The sequence below is a fragment of the Canis aureus genome, chromosome 14 (genome assembly GCF_053574225.1).
Source record: "Canis aureus isolate CA01 chromosome 14, VMU_Caureus_v.1.0, whole genome shotgun sequence".
NCBI classification, from domain to species: Eukaryota; Metazoa; Chordata; class Mammalia; order Carnivora; family Canidae; genus Canis; species Canis aureus.
Window position 1 is genome coordinate 11,452,972 of NC_135624.1, and position 23,263 is coordinate 11,476,234.

Below are 23,263 nucleotides of genomic sequence, written 5' to 3' on the forward strand. Positions count from 1 at the left end.
TTTTGCAGGCTACAAAGAGTGTCATAGTGATCCCTGGGTGGTGCAGCGGTTTAGCGCCTGCCTTTGGCCCAGGGAGCGATCCTGGAGACCCGGGATCAAATCCCACGTTGGGCCCCTGGTGCATGGAGCCTGCTTCTCCCTCTGCCTGTGTCTCTGCCTCTCTCTCTCTCTCTCTCTCTCTGTGTGACTATCATAGATAAATAAAAATTAAAAAAAAAAAAAAAGAGTGTCACAGATTCTTTGTTTTTGTTTTTGTGTGGTTTTTTTTTTTTTTTTGAACTTTTTAAAAATGTGAAAACCATTCTTGGCTCAAGGCAAGGGCCCTGTCTTATTTTCATATCCTCACATGGTAGCTTACTAAATATAGACAGATGGGCTGAAAGATGGGCTTAATTATCTACTTATCTGAGTTACAAAACTGTCAAATTCAAGAGTAGTTTGCAAAAGATGAAAAAGAGAAACGATTCCCAGAATTGTCTTTCAAATGTGCACAACTGCAAGAGTTGATTTTTCAATTTCACATTTTTGTTAGACCAGTATTTCATCAAACACAAATCTTCACATTATTAATATGATCATTATCCAGAGTGTCAATGTGCTTTGAAAAGAGAGCTAATAAAACAGTTAAGGCTGTCTCTGAGAATTGCATGAACTGAGTGATAGATATGGCTTCAATTTGAACCATATATTGACCACATTCTTGTTCTTTCCTCCATCCCTTCCATCAACCACCAATAAAGAGGATATTTAAACTACCTGGCTTGCAAGCAACTTACCAGGCAGAAGATTGGGAAAAACATGCAAACCTGAAAAGCTAGTACCCTTCTTGAGCTGTAAAAAGACATGAAAAGAGGGGGAAGGGAACAGAGTAATTTGTATTGCCTTAGCTGTTCTTTGGGTGCTTACCGGGGAAAAGAGTTGGCACCACAAAAACTGCCCTCCCAGGAAATTCGGAAGAAGGCTCAGAATCTAGAAGATGCGCAACTGCTCATTAACTGGAGTTGCTTCACAGCAGAATGTGCAGATTTATCTGGGACGGATCACAAGTGATAGGGGCAAGGGCATGTCTAGTCTAGAAAAGGCAAGGACCAACCACAGTTTGCTCTGAAGTTAAATTTAGTATAGAAGAGAATCCTAAAATTTCTGTGGGCTTTTAAGAGGTTATAAATGTGAGGAAGGCACATTATTTAATCCACCAGCCCCCAAGAAGGACCTTAACATTAATTATGTGGAAGAGTTTCTTGAGTATAGGTCAAATGACTACCATGCCATTAAATTTAATAGAAGCCCAGATGCGCACTCCAACTACCCAGTGTAACATACTATATATAGTGCCAACACTGTGACCATTGTGCTATGAGGGCAATAACAACTGATCACCAAACCCACTGGGATCACTAACAACTAGAACCAACATAAAAGTTCTCCTGGACTACCTGGGTTACTTCCTAGTACAGACAAGTGGGCAATCACATACCCAGACGTCCATATCCCCTTTCCATTAATGCCTCACAGGTTCCTAGTATCATAAGAAATAAGAACCAGGAAGAAGAAATGGGAAAAACCTTGACGATAAATGAAGCTTGATATGTAGGTTTCAAGTGGACTTTAATACTTAAATTTGTTTGAAGAAACTTCAATATCAGTCAATGGATCTAGAATAAGTTGTCTGAGCTAGACAAGACAGCAGGTGCCCCTTTTAGCAGAGTATTTTGTATAGTTACAAAATGGAAGCTTCATTTTGCTTTACTATTGTAAATAGTAAAATATCACAATCATAAAGCATCATATCAGATATACTGAAAAATAAAATGGTCTTTTCCTCAAATTGAACAGTTAGAATACAAAAACCTTCAAAATTCCATCAGAAAACATAGACATTTAGAAATTCAGAAACCAAAAGATAATTAAAAAATATGAAGAGAGGGGCAAGTGGGTGGTGCAGTAGCTAAACCTCCAATCTTGGCTTTGGCTCAAGTCGTGATCTTAGGGTTGTGAGATAGAGCCCTGCTTCAGGCTCTGTGCTCAGCACACAGTCTGCTTGAAATTCTCTCTCCCTCTCCTTCTGCCCCTCCCACTTATGATCTCTCACTCTAAAATAAATAAATTAAATCTTTAAAAAAATGCGAAGAGGATATGGGAAAAGGATTATTTAAAAATGGCAGTGAAAAAGCCTTCAATCCAAGATTGTGTTTGAATCCCTCACAGAATAAATTCTAATTTATTCTTAAAGAATAAACACATAGGCTCCCATAGAGACCAAGTAAATTCTCCCCCCATACCAATACTGAAGATACTGTAAGTTAAGTAGTGAAACATATGAAGCCCTCAGGAATATTTTAAACTAACAGATAAAAGATTAATAAACCAAGCAGAAACAATAAATAGCAAAAATTGAGCTGTATTTACCAGAGATATATTGGTATATATAGGTTGACAACAGTTCAAAGGTTGCAACTGTCAGGTGAAGATGGCCCAAAACAAACGCAAAATGGTAATAAAAATAGGCTAAAATTAAGAATATATCTAGAAGTTCATGGAGTGCTTCTATAAGAGTCAATCAAGATTATGATAGCACAATGAATGTATGTAACAACTGAAAGAACAGAGGGTCTTTGGTCTGGAAAAACTAAGACTTAGTATAAACATGATATCTGACATCTGTCTTCCAATAATTAAAAGGCTGTTTCAGGCAGCCTGGGTGGCTTAGTGGTTGAGCACCACTTTCAGCCCCGGGCCTGATCCTGGAATCCCAGGATCGAGTCCCACGTCAGGCTCCCTGCATGGAGCCTGCTTCTCCCTCTGCCTGTGTCTCTGCCTCTCTCTCATGAGAGACACGTCTCTCATGAATAAATAAATAAAATCTTTAAAAAAAAATAAAGGGCTGTTTCATGAGCAGATGGAAGAGAAATCAGGTTTATCCTACGTGTCTTCATAGGCATTTGAGAACTGAATTCATTATAGTTGGTGGTAGGTATAGGGGACAGATCTTTATCAAATGACAAAGAAAATTCTAACAATAAAACTGCTTAATAAAGCTGTGTTGTGTGGCAAGGAGTTCCTCATCACTGCAAGTACTTACAAAGAGGTGGGACTCAACTGTAACAATTGAGAGATTTCACATCAGATATAGAGGGCAAGGTCAGATAGCCCTAGATCTCCCTCAATTCTGTAAATCCTTGATTTTATTATACTTTATACCCTTCCACAGATAAAATGATGAAAATAGGATGTTTGTAAATGTTTCTCAAGCCATTTCGTTTTGTCTAAAATGTTAGGACCGTGTTTCCAACTTTCTGAATTTTACGACCACATTTATTCACTCCTGTCATAGAGAAGATGACCAAGGGTGAAATTATAGGGAAACCAATGATCTGAAGGGTTTCATTAAGCAAGGAGTCTCAAACTCAAAGGCCTGCAGGAGTCAGGTGGATACTGCAAATTGTTGATGTGGGCAGGTAAATTTCTCTTCTACTTTTGAACACATCACTCTCCTGAATGTTTTTGTTTTCCCCATCTTGGTAAAAGATATGACATCTTACCTAATGCTAGTTGCTATAAAAAACGAAAAACAAAACAACAACAACAGCAAAAAAAAACCCAAAGTAATAGGCCAGTGCATGTGTTTGTGCTCAGGGGATGTCTGTCTTCATTCAGGTTCTTTTTGTCCTGTAGTTCTGAGGGTCTAGAATATTCCAATTCAGCCTACAAAAAAGGAAAAAAGAGAGCGTAGAGATTCTATCTCTTTTTTCTTCTCAAGTCTTCTCAAGAATAAAACCCATTACTTCTGCTCTCATTTCAGTGGTGAAAATCTTTCACATCACTTGGATAAAGAGGGGCTGTGAAATACATTACCTGGTTAAGAAGATACTTTACAATGGCAACTGTATAAAAGAGAGAGCACAAATAATTATAGAACAGCTATCTGTCTCTGCCACATATTGACATGAAGATTTTTTTTTCCTCCATTATGAAAGAATCAACTGTGCAAGGGTGGTGATAAACAGCTACAGAGAGGAAACCTCAGTGAAGTGGCTTGAGCCATATAGCACACTGACGAACACATGTAGCTGCCACTTTGCCCCTTAAAGGGGATGGTTGCTGCAATACTCCAGCTGATTGTCCCTAGTATTCACCACATAATAGGCACTCAGGTAATATTTGTTGACTATGAATACAGGCAGAATAAAAGAGTCCTAGATTAACAGATTCTCTGATTTTTTTCAAAATAGAAATTTAAATGTTTATATAAAATTTACTGAATTTTAAATTTTAGGGCATAAAAAAACAGCCTTGCTACAAACAAAATACTTCCATGCTGAATTCACACTGTGGGCAACTATTAGCAAGCTCTGTATAACAGTTACCATGAAGCTTTTCAAAAGCTTGCTAAACTTTTTCAAACCATTTGCTTTCTTCAAATGATTATATTTTATTAAAAAGATAAGCAATAATACTGGTTTGTTTAGAACATTTTTCCTACGAATCTACAATCCTTCTCATGGTTAGAAGACTTCAGAACATTGTCTTCTAGACATAAATATTTGCTTGGGTACAATTTTAGATTCTAATGAGGATGAAAAAAAATAGATAACAAAACAGAATATATTGCTTCCCAGTTTAATTTTATGCTGGGGTATTGGAAAGATAAGGAAAACTAAATGAAATAGAAATGAAGTGTCTGCAAAGTGTCCGCAGGCAATTTGACTTTGGCAGGGCTCCTTGGGTCCAGTTCCCCAGCTCTTGTTTGTTTTACCAATGGGGAAATTTTCTGGTTTATCTCTGAACATTTTTTCACAAGTTAAATGTGACATTTTCTCTTTCCTCTAACGCTGTCTCGTCATATTGTTTCTGAACCAGTGGTATCCCTAAAGCTTTTTCCAAAAATGGAAGCTGTGAACCTAATTATTTTAAAAATCAGCCATGGGAGTTATTTCTCTTTACTTTGTCACCCAGCTGTCTGGCCCTATGCATTGCATTGAGTTTAGAAGTAATTCTACCCTCATTGAGCATTCAAGTTTGGTTAGAATTGGTTGGAACATATAGCTTAGCTATTCTAAAATGCTTAACCAGAGTTTTATTTTCTTCAAACAAACAAACACAAACAGAGTCAGGCTGGAACTTTTCAATCAAAAGTAAAAAAATTTGCAACAAAAATCAGTTCCTGAAAGTAGAGAAAAAATGCATTATATCATCTAGCTTTGAAGAACCAAGATACTTTTGCTAAAATACCTTCCCACGTTTCCATTTTCCTAAATGTTTAAGTTTACCTGGAAATCCAAGCAGGGTTTGTAGGTTCTGATAAGGAATTTATGACCTTTCAACATTCATTCAACTAATGCCAATGAGAATCTACTGATGTGTCAAGAACTATTCCTGCTGAGTAGGCAAAACTCTACATCCAATATACACAGTCCCTGTCCCACCGAGTTTGCATATGAGAAAGAAAGGACATGAGACAATTTAAGTAACTTGCCAAAGTCACAGAGCTAGTCAGGGCTAGAACCAGGATTGCAACTCACCCATTTATTTACTTAACAAATATTTATTGAGCACTTCTGGTGTTCTAGGAACTGTTCTGAGACCTACTGATATAGTCCAGTCCTCTGCCCTCATGGAGTTTATAACCTGTTGGAGGATTGGCACAATAACCTGTTGGAGGATTGGCACACAAATAAACAGGAATCACTCCATAGTGACAATTTACTTAAATGTAAAACAAGAAGGTGACAGAGTGATTACATTTGTGAGAAGAGCACTCATGCTAAGGGACCATCTAAGAGTTTCTCAATTTTGGCATGATTCACACTTTGGGACTGATTTCTTTGTTATGGGGGACCAATGGTCCTCCTATGCACTGTAGGATGCCTAAAAGTATCAGTGGTCTCCACAAACTAGATGCCAGTAGCCTTTTCCAAGTCCTGACAGTCAAAATAGCTCCAGACATTGTTAATGTCTTCAAGGTGACAAAATCACACCTAATTGAGAATCACTGACCTAAGGCAAAGTTGTTCAGGTAGGATCAGATTTGGTATGTGTTCAAAAGAAGATCATATTGAGTAAGTAAGAGAGGGGTAGGAGATGAAGTTTTAAAGGAAAGTGAAGTTCCCACCAGGCAAGGACTTTTAGGTTAAGGGAAAGAATTCTGATTTTTTTTTTTTATTACAATTAAAGTTTGTGGTATTTTTTTAAATTTTTTTTTAATTTATTTATGATAGTCACACACAGAGAGAGAGAGAGAGAGAGGCAGAGACACAGGCAGAGGGAGAAGCAGGCTCCATGCACCAGGAGCCTGACGTGGGATTCGATCCCGGGTCTCCAGGATCGTGCCTTGGGCCAAAGGCAGGCGCCAAACCGCTGCACCACCCAGGGATCCCAAGAATTCTGATTTTATCTTAGGCTGCCTCTCACTAGGTTGTGGTTGTTGTTGGTGAATAGACACTGAGATTTTTCTCCATCTTTATTTTTCAAGATCTCTTCACCCTCAAGCCTTTCCAGCCTCTACCCCAAGTCTCACATTCTCCCAGTTCTTTGGACCACCCTCATCTGTTCTATCCTGCTTTTCTCTTACAGGTTCCTAGGGTTTGTCACTGCTTGCTTGGTTGCAAGCATCTTTCTCCTTCTTGGTGTCTTTTCCCTGTGGCTCTTTGCCCAGAACACACTGTCTTGCCATTCTTGCCTGGGAAACCATATTCAGGCTTTCCGAGATAGTTCGAGTATCTGCCTCTCCAGGTTGTCTTCCGCAACTTTTCTGAAGGCAAATACTACTGTATATGGTAGTGCTTTACTGTTCTTCACATCTGAATCAAGTTCTTCACTCTCACTGCAGTTTCCCAAAAGATGTGAGCCAAATCTCGGTCATCTTTGATTCTCCAATGACTACTCAGTGCCTGACAGGTATATAGGTTTGTTTTTCCACCAAAATCCATGTTACTGTTTTGAACCTTCTTCCTCACATAATACTACGTAAGAAAAATTCTTTCTCTATCATCTTTGAGAGATGCATTTTTCTATTTTTTTTTTAGTAAATACTAATTAGTACATTTTACATAAATAAAATGTACAGATCTTGGCAGTACACACATTCACTCAAATTTAACTACTTAGAAAATATACTTTCAAAATTTTAATTGCTATGGGCCACTCCTCTAAGAAAGTTAGCTAGCACATAGACACAACTTTAACTCTGTATTGGTTGGATCTAAATCAAGGTTACAAAAGCAACAAATATGAGGACCACAATCATTGAGGGAGAGCAGTACACTCCAGTTGCAAGTAATACATTTAAAACTTCTCTTATCCTACACCATAAGCATCAGGGCCTGTCCCACCCTGCAAGGATTAGAATCCAATCATCTGGAGTAAATAGATCAAGGACTTTATAAACCACAGGTCTTATAAACTTTCCTCTCACAAATGCATCATTTTAATAAATGTCTTCAAAGCCAATGGTGCTGATTTTATGATGTGTATTCACATAGTCAATGAAAAGGCTGAGAAAAGAGAAAGCACAATAAAACCTGCCAGTTGATGAGTCAAATAGTAAGTAATGTGCTGCTTTATAAACTTGGCTGAGTGATAAGGAAATATTGGACTAACAAAAAGATGACTACGAGACTCTTGCATTCAGATTTGATCCAAATCAGAACAAGGCGAGGTCAGCTGGCACTGTGTTTTGCACATAGTAGGCATTTAAAAATATTTGCTAAGTGAATGAATATGCTTTGCCACTCACCTGTTTTCCTAATATTAAAATATCTGATAAATGTACTTATATCCTTTTCCCTTGAATCACACAGTTTGAACTTGGGCAAAAACAACAAATCTAAGCAGCAGTTTCAGTTAGTTAATTCTAAGGGGAAAAAAAAGTAAAGTATGTGGTAAACTTAGCCTTGAATGCAATGAAACCATTAAAGGCCTTCTTCAACTTCCCTCATTCTTCTGCTTGAAGATAACTGTGTAAACCAACATGGACAAGAACTCACATGGACAAGGCAGAGCTGGGTGTGAGCCCTTCCTCTGGAGTGTTTGCCAAGGGCTAAGAGAGTCCAAAGGAAGCAGTACACTGTTCTATGTTCTCTTAGCTACGACTCATCAGAGTCACCATCATCACAAAACACTTACTGCAGCTGACCCCAGGACTGCCATAGGAAGGTCATTATTCAAAATGATCACAGCTGCCTTCTTCCCCTTAACAATTGTAAATTTACCTAAGACAAAGAGGTGGTTCAGTATACCGGGCCCATTTTTGTATTATCAATCACGGAAGCATATAATTGAAGATCAGAGTTAAGTCAGGAGATTCTCTGTATTAATAATCCCTTACAATAATAACAGTAAATTGGAAGAAGTGGCTTCCTATTTTCTTTTCATTTCATATTTTCACTAACTATACCAGTTGTTTGAGTTGTGTACATTGTCAAGTAATAACGATGACGTGTAGAAAGAGCCTAGCTATCGAAGGTTTCCAAAAGCTTTTAGAGTCTTATCATCGTGAGGTCACCTGGGTGGCTCAGTGGTTGATCCTCTGCCTTCAGCTCAGGTCCTGATCCTGGGGTCCCGGGATCGAGTCCCACATCAGGCTCACTGCAGGGAGCCTGCTTCTCCCTCCGCCTCTGCCTCTGCCGGTGCCTCTCTGTGTCTCTCATGAATAAACAAACCTTAAAAAAAAAAAAAAAAAAAAAAGACCATTATCATCGCCCTTTCAGGATTATCTGGTGTCCATAATCAGCGTAGGTACTCGACAAAGCAAATGAAACACACTATTCCCTAAGTTTTAAGAGCGTGTATGACAAATATTTCCCCCAGCCCTAGCTAGTTTTAACTCTACCTACTGTACTTTTGGTAATAATCCAAATAAGCGTCATCTTTAAAGTTGCTTTCGCTGGAAGGTCCTTTGCCTCCTTCCGATCAGACCCCAGGGATGCGGCAGAGATGGCGGCTCCTAGGCTGGCCACCACCGTTATGCTGCCCCAGCCTCGGCATCTTTCTTATAAACCCTGCCTCTCCCGCTCTCAAGACACGGGAGGCCGCGGCCTCTTCCCTGGAGTCCAAGTCGGCCTTTCGACTGCCTCAGCCAATAACCTTCGAAGGGGCGCTGTGCGACCTACAGTGGAACTGAAGATGCCACTCACTCCCCTCGCGTTCTCCCGGGACGCTCTCCCGGCACCCAGCCGCCACGCCGGAACCAGGCAAAGGCGCGCGCGGGCGGGCGGGGAGCGCCGCAGCGGCTGACGGAGGCCTCCCCGACCAGGACCGGAAGGACACGCGGCAAGATGGCGGCCACAGGCCGCGGGACGCCACTCGCTCCAGGCTTCGACGACAAGCCGCGGGCGCCCACCGGACAGGTTTCCACGCGCGGAAGGGGGAGCGGCATTAGGCAGCCACTGAGGAGACAAGGAGTAGCAGGAGCAGCTCCGGGAGCAGCGCCCCCAGGAATACCGGAGATGCTGACGGAGCGGCGCAGGGGGAGGGAGGCAGGCGACCTGCGCTGGCGGCGCTGACCCAGAGACCGCGGGGGCGCCCGACGCCGTCCCCAACCCCACAGTCACCGGCGGCGCTGCTCGGAGCGCCCCTGCCGTGGAGAAGCCAGCCAGAGCCTTGACGGGAAGGCCGTGCCCTCCGGCACGCCCACAGCTGCACGCAGGCCTAGCGGAGGCGTGTGTCCCCTGGCGGGCCGGCCCCCACCCGCTAGCCGCGGCACGCTCCGCGCGGGAGACCCCCCACCGCCGCTGCGGACGGAGGAAGGGAGGGCCCGCGGCTGTCACCGTCCCCCAGCCGGCGCCGACGGGATGACACCACCGCCCCAGCCTGGGATGCCGGGAACTCTTTGCCTGAGACTTGCACCCCAGAAGGCGCAGGCAGCAAGGGCTGGCCTTCCGGCGGAGGAGCCTTCAGAGCCAAGACTGGGACATCTTTACAAACGTATACCCCACCCACGCAGCCCTCATCAGACTTGTGAAACTAAAGAACAAAAACAGAAGCTCTCAGCCTAAGCCTTTGCTGAGCTTCAAAGTTGACAGCCAACACCAACTGGACAGACATATGAGTAACCCATCTTAAAAATATATTTTTTCAGACCCCTTTGAGCCATCCCTCTGGTGCAGACAGGCCATCCCCATTGAGGCCCAGCCAAATCGCAGACTTATCAGCAAAATAAATCCTTGTTGCTTTTTTAGGCCACCAAATTTGAGGGTGGTTTGTTACGCAACGATAGAAAACTCATACATCCTGCGTAATGTCTGTATAATCTGCTATCCCTCCAGTCCTATCATCAGTATCCTAAATTCAGGTTCTCATCACTTGCCTAGAGTTTTGCAGCAGCTTACTGTTTTCCTTTCCTATAGTCTCTCCCTGGTTGACTTTCATTTCCACAATTCTCTATCTTGCTAACTTACATCTTGTTTATATTACTCCCCAAAATACAGAAAAGATTTAAGCTATGATCTGAGAAGTTCTCAACATCTTTCTGTGGTTCTCAATTCTGGCTGTCCCTTAGAATTACCCAAGGAATTCTTTAAACAAATGCCTGAGCCTCAACTCAGATTAAGATTCTTACTTAAGTGGTCTACACTGGGACACCAGTAGTTGTTTTTTTAAAGTTCTCCACATATGCTAAATGGTGGCCAAAGTGAGAACCATCAAAGGCAGAACATGCACTGATGTGTGTAATGAGAACACAGCCAACACCAATATCCAAGGGATAAGTAAAGGATGAAGGTGAAGACTGATCCAGAGGTTTCAGAATTAGAGGAATCAGAGAATTAAAACCTCAAGAAAAGGAAATGACAGGGAAGTAGAAATAGAAATTTTAGGAAGATATTGAAGATAGTTCAGAATATTCAGGAATTCCTTATGTTGTTTTATTTTTTTTATTATAATAAGATGATGAATACAGTTCTGATAGGCAAAGTTAACTCCCGAGTTGAAACAAAACTTACTTGTATGCATGAGGACATGATTTCATTTCACATTTTAGCAAATTCCCCAACCCTATCTAATTAATTAGTTCAGCAAACACATATCAAGTGCTACTGTGTGTCACACATTATTCTAGGAGTTGGCAGTCAACAGCACAAAAGTCTTTGCCCTCAAGGAGCTTACATTCAAGTCGGATGTGGCAGACAATTAAAAAATAAACAAGTGCATCATAGGTCAAAGATTGGTAAGTGATATAAAGAAAAATAAAGGAAAAGGGAAAATAAACATGAGGGCAGAAGAAATAGAGGATGGAATATGGGGAGTATTCTTTTAAGGGTTCAAAAAAGGTTTCACTGGTAAAGTTTCCCTTGAGCAGAGACCTGAAAGAAGTGAAGGAGCCAGTCATGGGATGCCTGTGGGAGTGGTGCAAGAGGAACAAAGAACAAGAAAGAACATGATGGAAGTTTGTGAGGTACAGCAGGGAGGCCAGTGTGAGATGAGGTGCAAGAGATAACAGGAGCAAAAAAGAGTTTCTGGAGTGGGAAGGAGAAATTGTGATAGACAATGGTTCTTCTTCTTCAAGTACATTAGAATCACCCAGGGGAGGTTCTCAAAATACCCTTGCCCAGTCTGCACCCTTGGACATTCTGTTGCAATTTATCTAGAACGAGCCAGACAGCAGCAGTTTTCAAATACCCCTAGTTTATTGAAAACCGTTGCTGTGATGATTTAAATGGACTGTCGGTCACTGTAATTCTATGGATTTGCTCTGAGAGAGTTGGAAAGCCACTGAATGGTTCTAATGAGAGAAGAGGCAGAATCCGTATTTCAACTAGTTAACTCTAATTGCTCTGTGGAGAATAGACTGTATGGGGCAAGGGCCAATTTAGACCACCTATCTATTTTTAACATTTTCCATGATGGACATATGTAGCTTTTGTATTAGTAATAGAAATCTCTTATTTAAAAAAAATTAAAACAGATTGAAAGCATATCTATTAATGAGAAATAGAGCACTATATTCCCTATTATCCATCTGTTCTTCCAAATCAATCTCAAAGATTTTCATGAAGGCAACAGGCTGTGTATTATTTTGCTATAGGTACCATAATAAAGTACCACAAACTGTGTGGCTTAAAAGCCCCAAATCCATGTATTATTTTGCTCTAGGTACCATAATAAAGTACCAGAAACTGTGTGGCTTAAAAGCCCCAAATCCATGTGTCAGCAGTGCTATGCTCCTTTGAGACACTGGGTAGAATTCTTCCTTTCCTCTTCCTAGCTTCTGATGGTGGGCAACAATCCTTGGCATTCCTTGGCTTCTAGCTGCACTAATGTTTCTGTTTCTGCCATCCCCTCATCATCTTCTCTGTTTCTTTGTCCAAATTTTGCTTTTATAAGGATACCGGTTGTATTGGATTAGAGCCCATCTTAATCACTTCATCTTAATTTGGTTAAATCTGCAAAGACCTTATTTCCAAATAACATCTTATTCTGAGGTATTGGAGTTTAGGACTTCAACATATCTTTTTTGGGGGAACACAATTCACACCATACAGATTAGTTCTATGAAATCTTTAATAATAAATAATAGAAATGGTATCATGTACCACCTTTTCTATCAAGGCAAAAATCTACAAAGAAAAAAATAGAGCTATCTCCAAAAATTGATAAAATTCCTAAATGAAGGGTAATTGACCTGAAGAGGAGAGACTATGTTTTTTGAACTCTGACTTTTTTCTATTCCCTCAGACGTTTCTCAGAGAATGACTGAAAACTATATGAAAAGATTTAGTTATTTTTGGTGACTTTCATGGAATAGGAATTTTCAAAAAAAAAAAAAAAGAATATGAATTTTCAGTGCTTTGGTGGGTTGATGTTTAAGGGCTGGATCCTTTATTCTTTATGGCTGTAAAATTCCTTCAACACAGGTTTATTGAAATAGAGAGTCAGCCACACCTTTCAAATTGGTTTCACAGTTCCAGAGTAGGGGGAATTAGAAACTTAATTAACATTAATCTGAGGGGCACCTGGGTGGCTCAGTGGGTTGAGTGGTTGAGCATCTGCCTTGGCTCAGGTTGTGATTCCTGCTCAGCAGGGAGCCTGCTTACCCCCTCCCTGCTTGTGCTCTCTCACTCTCTGTCAAATAAGTAAATAAAATCTTTTTAAAAATTATTCTGAGAGGCTGCTTAAAACATTTTCTAACTTGCTAAACAACTTCATTTTACCCAGCAAAGTCATTTGTTTTCAGCATCAGAATGTTGTTAGGCTGACAGATGAACTTTATAGTGTAGCTGAACTTTGTTGAATGCTAGCTTTGAGAGCCAATAACATGCAAGCTCCATAAAGAAAAATTCAAGCAACACATAATGCTTAGCTTCAAGATACCCCGAGGCAAAGCAAATCCTTATCAAGAAGCCACTGGTGATTCTAGTAACCAGGTTGAGCTAAAATTAATGTGTTGACACACGTGCTGTACAAGGAAAGCGAGCATTCTGTCATGGGACAGAGAGCAAAAGAAGATGATGAACAAACACCTACTTCTCGATATATTATCAAACATCATGTTTGGAATTACTCTAAAAGTACACACTGTAAAGTATAAACTGTGTTTGACCCATCTATTATCTGGATGTTAAATAACTCCAAATCATTTATTTCCACTAATCAGCTGCTACACATTTTTCCCCAGCTCCTGCCATCTGCTTTTAATTACCAAAACAGTTTGCAACCCAAATTGAAATGATAAAAAGTTAATTATCACAGGCTTTCAGCTTACAGGTGTAGTCAAAAAGAAAATAAATAAGCAGATTTATTTAGTTTCAAAGAGAATCAAGCTTGCATGAACCCAGAACATTGCCAAAATTACCTTATTTCCTGGACATTTTGAGAGTTCATGAACGAAATCCATTCCAAGTAAACAGCTGTAAAATAAATTTGGATTAACAATACTAACAAATAGTGTTATTTTGGGCAGGATGGTGGAAATAAAGTTAAAAAGACCCAAACAGATTTCATGAAGAGAAGTATGACTATTAAGAAAAATTGTGCCCCCTCCAACAACAACTAAAACTGAACATCTAAAGTTAAATAGCATAATTGTTTCAGCATCTAATAAGTTTACCTTTATATCATATTTACATAAGTTTTGGGGAAAAGAAAACCAAATGCCTAGTTTTCATTTTCAAATAAGAAACAATCAAAATAAAAACAAATGAAATTAAGGTTGTTGAGTGTCTCCCATGTTTTCATATGTCACAAATTCAATCCTGCAAACAGTCCTATGGATAATATTTCTCCCACTTTAAAGATAAGAAAACTGAGCCTCAGAGATAAATTTAAGTTGAAAGTCAAACCTAGGGCACTCTGTTATTGATGGGTGTCTTCCACTGCCTGATTAACATATGATGAACAGCAAAAACTTGATACAAGAGGATTTCATTGTATTTTTTTAAAAGACACTACTAGATTGACAGGTATTAGTGTTAAAAAAATAAACAGTTCATTTTCCATTACTACATGTATCAAAACTCAAGTCCAAACAATTGTATATATAAATTTATGTATTTATTTATGCTTCTATATATAATATGTATATTATTATTTAGAACATAATTTCGTATATAATACAAAATATGACAATATTTTTTTAACATTCTGGTGTTTTTCAAGTTTAGCATTGAGCTTTCTGTTAAGGATATATTTTGGGGAAGACAAAAAAGGAATAAATAGAATTGAAAAGGGAAAGGATTGACAGACCCAGAGGAAATGGAAATGAGAGAAGGCTGAAGTGCATTGTCAAAGGGAGGTAAGAAAGCAAAGATGAAAGTAATCAAAGGAACCGAAGGAAAGGCATGGACAGAAATGAGATACGTGACATGCCATATGGGCAAAAGACTTTGGAGAAAGAGCATGAATGCTTAAAGAAATATTTTAGGAAGACTTTTTTGTGATGTCAAATAAAATCCTTTCCTTGATCTCCCTGTGGCTTCATCAGTAAAAGTTCCTACTTATAAATGCACTACTGCAGACCCCCTCTGCCAATATCCAAATGCCAGGATTTTTTCCCTTTCAAGAGCCAGTTGCGTTATTTGTCCAAGCACAACATCCCAAAGTGACAGAAGCAGTTACCGCTTAGCTTTTCACCACAGCCACCATGCGGAGAAGCTTCCACAAGACAGCCAAAATCCCCTTTGGATTCTCAATATGGAAGGCATCAGGTAGAACCCAGAGACGGATGAAAACTGGATGTGGCAGATCACTAACATTGCAGTGGAGAAGGTTTGTTGACTTGAAGAAGAATTTCTATGTACCTGAGTAGAATGCACCCCTCTCCACTTTTCTTTCTGATACATGTCCTTGAAAGGTATATGTGAAATTAACCAGAAGATAACAAAATAAACCTTCCTCAGTCTCACCCTACTTTCTTCTCCCTGGCTTATGCCCATTATAGCAGTTTATTAAGAAACTAAGGTGGTAGGAGACAAAGGAAGAAAAGAGAGGGAGAAACAAGCATTTGTGGTATCATTCTTCTTCACAGATCCTGGCCCTGTCCCTTGTCCTCTCCTTGGAAACACATTTGATCAAACACATGGAAGCACCTATGAACAAATATGATATGACTTCTGGCATTTACTAAGTAAGCCAAAACTTGAATGGGACCTTGGAATTCTCTGAACTTGTCAGGGACTTAGGGTCTCTTATGTCCTTTACTCTTAAATTTGAGTTAGGTAATATCAACATTAACCTCAGATATTGGATTCAGGGAATAAACAGGCAGGCTAAACCAGCTGGGATGTAACAATCAGAGAGAGTCTGGTGATACTAGACTAAAGCTGAACAGTTGGATGATTGGCAATATCATTTAGAACAAACAGCCACAAAAGAAGGAATAGTTCTTTCACAGAGAGCAGACTCTAGTATTGGAGGAGAACATAACTACCAAACTTCAGACTTCCATCTCATATTTTAATCTCTTCTAACACATGCTGAGTTTCTCCCACATCCAATCAGAAGACCTGATTTTTCATCCTTCCAAAATTTCTTTGAAATCCATTTGATTCTCTCCATTCACAGAGCCACTATAGCAGACCACGCGACCATCATCTCTCCCCTAGCAAATTTAATGACCTTCAGTTTTGTGGTCTATCAAACCATTTCTCCATATCACTGAGTCATATTTCTAAAACACAAAATCTCTGCTTAAAACCATGGTGTATCAGGATCTCCTTCTTCTTGCTCCTGCTTATTCTACCAGCTTGATTTCTCATGACTCTAAAACTCTTTCCCTGCTTCCTAAATGTATGGTCCTTCGTCTAGTCTCTAGGCGTTTCTGTAGGCTCTTTTCTTAAGACCATTTGCAGCCAACCCTCCCTCTATTCACCATTCTCCAATCAGTACTCTCTGCTGTTCATTTAGGATTCAACTAGAATGGATCACCTTCCTCTGAATTTCTTGTCTGACCCTTCAAAGGCATCGTTAAGTTTTCCTATAGTACCTTGCTTTGACCTAACCTACTGTTAATCACAATGTACTGTATTTGCCAATTTGTACTCTTTTATACTGTTGAGTCTTTGAAAGAATTCTTAATTTAAAAGTATTTAGCAATTAAGTCAAAGGTTAATGTTCAAGAGTAGGGCTGGTTTGCATACCAGCTTGATCCAAGACTTCAAGTGAGACACTAGAGCAGCTACTTTCCAGTCTTAGCTCCCTTGCATCTTGGCTTCATTGTCAGATTGATTCTGGTGTCACACATGCCAATAGCAGAAAGTCTACATTCTGTCAAGCCCAGTGGAAAAGAGCGCCTTTCTCTCCCTGAAGTCCTTGCAAAATTCTTATTGAATGCCATTAGCTTTGATCGAGCCACATACCCATTCATGAAGCAATCACTCTGGCCAAGGAAACTTAGGTGCTCTAACTGGGCTTAAATAACATGCTCATATTCAGAGCCAGAGATGGAGTTTACACTAAGTATATACTACATGGAATATAGGGGTGGTTCTTCAGAAAATAATAGAGTTATTGGTACTGAAAGAAGAATTACTACAAACTGAGAAGCAAAAGGAAAACAAAAACAACTGTACACTATGATAAATAAATTACATGACTGTGTAAATCAATATATTCAGTGGCAGGTTAAGAAATAACAGTGTAAGAAGAAAATCTAGCTACAGACACTAAATCTCGTTTTTATGATGATTCAGCTAACCTTTCCCTATAAAGTAGATTTATTTGGGAGCTGAATTGAAATTCATTCAGATTTCTAGGATTCTGCATAATAAATGGAATTTATTTCCAAGCTGCATGCTGCACGTTCCAAAAAGGGTTTATGATTATATAGACATTGACTTAAACCTTTAGCTTGAATGTGACATTTTAAACTTGATGATTGGATTTCCTCAATAAGTTGGAAACCTGGAAAAAAATTGTGGAAGAATGACTAATTCTGGGTAATAAAGGCAAGAAACAGCACTTTTACTATAATTGCCATTCTCAATAATTAATAATTTAAACAAATAGTTTTTATATGTTATTCAATTGAAATATTCAGTTATACTAAAAAGTTGGGTTAACATGACAGATGAGGGTAGGAGAGGTAGACAGAGCTAATTCATATTCAGCAAGAAGTTTCCAGTTACTAACAACTGAGAAAAGCTTTAAACACACTTTCTCCCTCTGGGAATTTTAGTACAACTTGACTGCTTAGAGAAAATCAGCTTCTCACAACACCTTTTTGTGATGAGAGCAGACTGCCAAGAAAGCTCCCACCCGATAGAAAGAAGTCTGAAGAATGTCTATCTTGAATCAGGTGTTATAATTAGTTTTGACACCACTTTCACAGTAAGACTCCTTAATCCCCCTGAAATTTTATAGAGGGATAAATCAAGCACCTCTTACATTATATACAGTGTTCTAGTAGTCTCTTTAATCTCTCCTGTTCATACTTCAGGAGTTAAAGATATTTCAGTTATGGACATATGGACTGCCCTAGAAGCATCAGATAGATTCTTTTCATGCTTAAAATAAAAGCTTTTCTAAATAAAAATACTCTGTTCACAGTTTACACAGCTAAATGATAAAAGAGATTCTGTTCCCCAAAGGCAGCATGATAAAGCAGAAAAAAGCACTGAATTTGGAAGTCAAATGCTTTTACAGAAGTCCCAAATCTTTGCCTTAAAACTTTTGTGACCTTTAAAAGGTTTGTGGTCCAAACCTCTACACAGGACATTAAGAGTTTCCTCATCTCCATAGGGAAGAAAAAGTATTTTGCATAATAGATTTATTGCATCAATCAAAGGGAAATCGATAACATATGCAAAAGAGCTCTACAGTCATACAGTCTCAGCGTAAATACTTCCCTATAAGGAGATTCCCCAAATATATTACAATGGAGTCAAGACATATGTATAACTCCGCCAAGTTATAGCGCAGTGATAGCTAACATTGATTAAGTACTAATTACACACAAAGCACTTTGCATGCTTTCTCCTTCTAAATCTGGCAACAATCCCATGAGGTGAGATAATACTGCTATTTCTATTTTATAGAAAAACCAAGGCAATAAAGATTAAATAACTCCCCTATGCCCACACAACTAGAAAGTGTGGACCTTTACCTCAATATAAACCAATTCATTCAAAGCCAATATTCTTAGCTTTGCATAACTTCTCCATCCCTACAGGTCCATGTGACAGAAGACATGGTTCTGATATACTTCCTTGTAAAAATGTGTAATTGATTTATGGTAAAGAAGCATCATCAACTAATGAGAAAGTAATCATTTAATAAGCAATTTCAGGAAAATCAACTTCTTTTGGTTTTATCATAGCCTCATATATACCAAAACATTTATTTTTTGTTTAAAGTTGGTCGAAACCGGCTTTTTTTTTTTTTTAAGATTTTATTTATTTTTTAGAGACACACAGAGAGAGAGGCAGAGACACAGGCAGAGGGAGAAGCAGGCTCCACACAGGGAGCCTGATGTGGGTCTCGCTCCGGGGTCTCCAGGATCAGGCCCTGGGCTGAAGGCGGTGCTAAACCACTGAGCCACCGGGTTTGCCCCTATACCAAAACATTTAAAAACTGAAATAAGCATATCACTTTTTAAAGCTTTTTAAATAGGCCTTTCCAAGTGTTTCAAGTAGTTAAGTTTTAAGACTTTTTAATGCTAAATAGTATTCCACCATATGTATATAACCACATTTTGTTAATCCATTCATCTGTTAATGGATAGTTGGATTGTTCCCACCTTTTGGCTATTGTAAAAAATGCTGTATGAGCACTCCTGTATAAATATATGTTTGAGTTCTTGCTTTAAGTTGTTTTGAGGTATACACGCAGAATTGAAATTGTTGGATTATATGATAATTCTATTTTTAATTTTTTGAGGAACCTCCTTACTGTTTTCCATATAGGCTGCACTGTTTCACATTTCTACCAGCAATGCACAGGAGTGCCAGTTTCTTCACATCCTCACGAATACTTATCAATTTTTCTATTTTTATAATAATATCCTTGAATTTACGGGCTGTTTTACATTATGCATGTATTCAAATTCCAGAGGGAAATGCCTTCAAAAACTATTAAAAAATTAAGAATGGCATAGTGAGATTTTGTTGAATGTAAAAAGGTTGAATTTCAGGTCTCTAATTATAGAATTAGTGTCTTTATCTTGAGACTTCATTATGATGAAAATTGTTGGTAAGGCTTTCTTTTTCCTATATTCCCCATCTCACTTGATGAGATTGCCCTACTATGAATTAATGATACACAGCCTCACCTTGATCCTCTACATTATCTCCTTATCCATTTGATAATTGTCCTTACACATGTTTCTAAAACCATTTTTCTCTTCTTCATCATCACTGTCATTACCTTGGTGTGGCCCTCCCCAGTTCTAGTCTGGTCTGGAGCATTTTCCTCTTCTGTCTCTGCCCCTCCAAAATTATTACTCAAAGAGGCAAATATAACTCTATCAGTTGTTTTGCCTCTTGCCCCACCAACTGAACTTCTCAAACACAGGGTAATTTATCACATTTGTACGAAGCATAGAAATCATTGTACAATATTGATTTTCTTAAATGAGAAATAATTGAAACCATAGTTTATGTATTAAAATCAGCACAATTGTATTATATAATTTGCATAAATTTTAGGCAAAACCGTACAGTTCAAAAGTTTTTCCCACATTAGGACATTGGACTCTATGAACTACAGAGCCACAACTCAGTTTATTTCCTCTCACTGTCTGTAAGTGCACATTGAAAGGGAACCTTGAAAAATACTAATTTATAGGATAAAATTTAGTCTCCTTAGCACGTCATGTGAGGTCTCCTGTGAATTAGCACTTGCTTATTATCTCTAGAAGCACTTCCTGCCACCTTCCTCCACATCAACCCTGATGTTTCAGAAATGACACATCATTTGTGGTTTTGGGGACATTATTTCATATGCTGCCCTTCTCTCACAAAAGTTGCTTCCCCATCCTATCCTCCTATGCGAACTGTTCACTGTTGGTGAACTCCATTTCCACCTTTTTATCTCCACCTAAATATTTCTTCTTTGAAGCCTCCCCAGAAATCTCCTCTACCCTCTACTCTTTCATAGTATTTCTAAATCTGTCTCTAACCTTAATAGGTCAATATTTTAAGAGAGTCTATAAATAAAAGCATAGTTTCTAAATGTAGTCTACATAGTTTTGAACCCCAGTACCATTTTCTACCTGTGTGTCTTTAAGTAAGTTAACTGACTTCACTGCACCTAGATGTTTTCTGTAAAATAGGCTGAATGCCAGTGCTTACCTTACAGGGTTGTTGTTAGGCTTCTGTGGGATAATATATATACAGGGATTAGAAGACTTCCTGGCAAACAATCAACATTCACAAAATGTCACCCACTTTTGTCTTAGTCATTTTGAAATCCTCAGAACCTGCTGCAGAGTAGGTGCTTGGGAAATGTTTATTGAAGCAAATTAAATTTCCTTCTTACTAAATACATGTTTTTGGCCTTCAACTCTTTCCTTTGGCCAAAAGAAAAACATCGTTTAAAAAAAACAAAAACAAAAACAAAGAAATCTTGGTGACTGAGAAACCCCAGATGTACTGCTCACATCTCTGGTGTTTCAAATTATTTTGTGTGCCCTGCCTTAGAATTGGCAGTGGTGGTAACATGTCACAACAGCTAAATTGAAAGAGGAAGGAATTAAAACACTGATGATTTGAAAGGGAATTCATTTTCCATTCTGCTATCAGAAAGTGTTCCAAACCTCCACACAGGACATGAAAAGCAAACCTATACTTGGAGACCCATCTTTCAGAGTTTTGAGAACCCATTACATATTTGTTGAAAGGAAAACGTTTGTGCATTTGGACGATAACTCCATGTAGAGGGAGAAGACTGCCAGAACGTGTGTATAATTGCTTGGACTGCTAGGAGTTTAGTTCAGGGTCTTGAGACTGGTGATAGATGAGCCTAAAAGGACTGCTTTAAATAAACCAAACATCTTGGATTAGTGTCACTGGACTTAGAGCCCCCTGGGAAAGGCCTGTCTCCCGTGATTTCCAGTATACTCCACTTCCAATGAGCTGGAAATACCACAAGAAATGCGCTGTTCTCACGGTATTTTTGCCTTTTCCATTTCTAGTTTTAGCTGAGAAAAAAAAATGGCATGTGTACATGACAGAACAATCAGAGCATCCAAATGTTTGATCTTTAAACTAAATACAATTCACCGTGAGTTTCAAATAAATTCAAATAAAATAACTTTGGGCACATTCTCATAAGTTTTACTTAAGCAGATATATGCCTACAAGTGAGCCAGATTTATTAAGCATTGATTATATGTATATTGTATTATGTATTGTAATACATATATGTATTATATGTATATGATTATATGTATTCCATATGTATTAATTAAAGGCAAAGTGGCAGACTAAAATTGGTTAATGTCTCTAAATTTTTGTTTAGGAAAAAAGTACTTCCAAAAGTGTGCTATAAATAGATAAGTATATTTAAATAAAATCTGAATGTTTTTCTAAAAGAGATTGACTTTTGTCTATTTGCAAACTTGTGAAAGGATTTAATTCCATGTTTTAGATTATGCTGCTATAAAACGCACCACAGGGACGCCTGGATGGCTCAGCGTTGGAGTGTCTGCCTTCGGCTCAGGGTGTGATCCTGGAGTACAAGGATCGAGTCCCCCGTCAGGCTCCTCGCAGGGAGCCTGCTTCTTCTCTGCGGTGTCTTTACGTCTCTCTGTGTCTCTCATGAATAAATAAATAAAATCTTAAAAAAACAAAAACAAATGCAGCACGTATTTATGAGTCACCAGCTGTATGCCAGGCACAAGCGCTAATAGCTGAGGAACTATGTAAGGGCACATTGACATATATGCTAATTGTTTTTAAATATGTGCACTTAAGAATATGTAGATGAGGTAATCAAAGGAATCTATAGAAAGAAAAAGAGAAAAAATGCAATATAAGTCAGCATAGAAGTTTAAAAAGTATTATTTTCTTCAACAGTGTGCTTAATGTTTTTACTATTATTAGTAGGAGAAAACAATGACTAAAATTTGAATGAAAATTAGTATTTTTATCCTACAAAATCATGATTTTTGCATACAAGGTAGTGTTTCAATTTACCTGTAAAAATAAAAAAGACAGTGATTGCTATTTAAATTTTCTGAGTGGCAAATATTCACAAAACAATTCAGCAGATCCTAGTATCAAGGTAAGAAATGTTATTATTCATATATGTATATATTAAAAGATAAGTTCAGATTAACTGAATCTATTAATTTTTACAAACATACTAGGTACATAGTATGCAGTTACCATGTAATGGTTAAGAACTCAAAATGTGATGTTGGTCAGATATACTGCATCTGAATTCTTGTCCTTTCTCTTCATAGCTGTGTGGTCATAATTGCTTAACATCTCTGTGCTACACAGTCCACATCTGTAAAGTAAGAACTATAAGTCACTAACTAAAAGAGTGAAATAAGGATGCACATAAACTGTTTAACTGAATGCAAGCATAGTGAACAGGCAATAAAGGAATACTTTAATTAGTCATACTACAAAGCTAATGAGAAATGCACTTAATAGACTACCAACTATGAAGAAAATTGAGATTAGGGAAAGTTAGTGATGTTAACATAAATTTAATAAGACTAGAAATTGTAACAACTGTGAGTAATGAAATCATGTATATTTCATAGTTATAACGCAAACGTATGACAGTACCTGAATTTAATGTTTTAACACTGTACCCAGAGCATATTCAAATCCAGAAATTTCAATTATTCATCTCCAAAGAATATTTCTCTGCAATCCAGTGA

General features: G+C 38.5%; 1 protein-coding gene across 7 annotated transcripts in view; it reads right to left on the reverse strand.

The window, feature by feature from the left end:
* Nucleotides 1–9,201, reverse strand: part of ANGPT1 (angiopoietin 1) — a 356,334-nt gene extending 347,133 nt beyond the window's left edge. For 4 of the 7 annotated variants that reach the window (XM_077846955.1, XM_077846961.1, XM_077846951.1 and 1 more), the window contains exons 1-2: nt 8,835–9,006; nt 8,504–8,660 (exon numbers count right to left, since the gene is read on the reverse strand). In XM_077846955.1, coding sequence (XP_077703081.1) covers nt 8,504–8,660; nt 8,835–8,867 — 190 coding nt within the window. In that variant the 5' untranslated portion in view covers nt 8,868–9,006. Of the gene's footprint in view, nt 1–8,503; nt 8,661–8,830; nt 9,007–9,110 lie in introns of those variants that run through there. The other 3 variants (XM_077846953.1, XM_077846960.1, XM_077846954.1) reach the window with 3 other exon arrangements.
* Nucleotides 9,202–23,263: the final 14,062 nt, after the last annotated feature.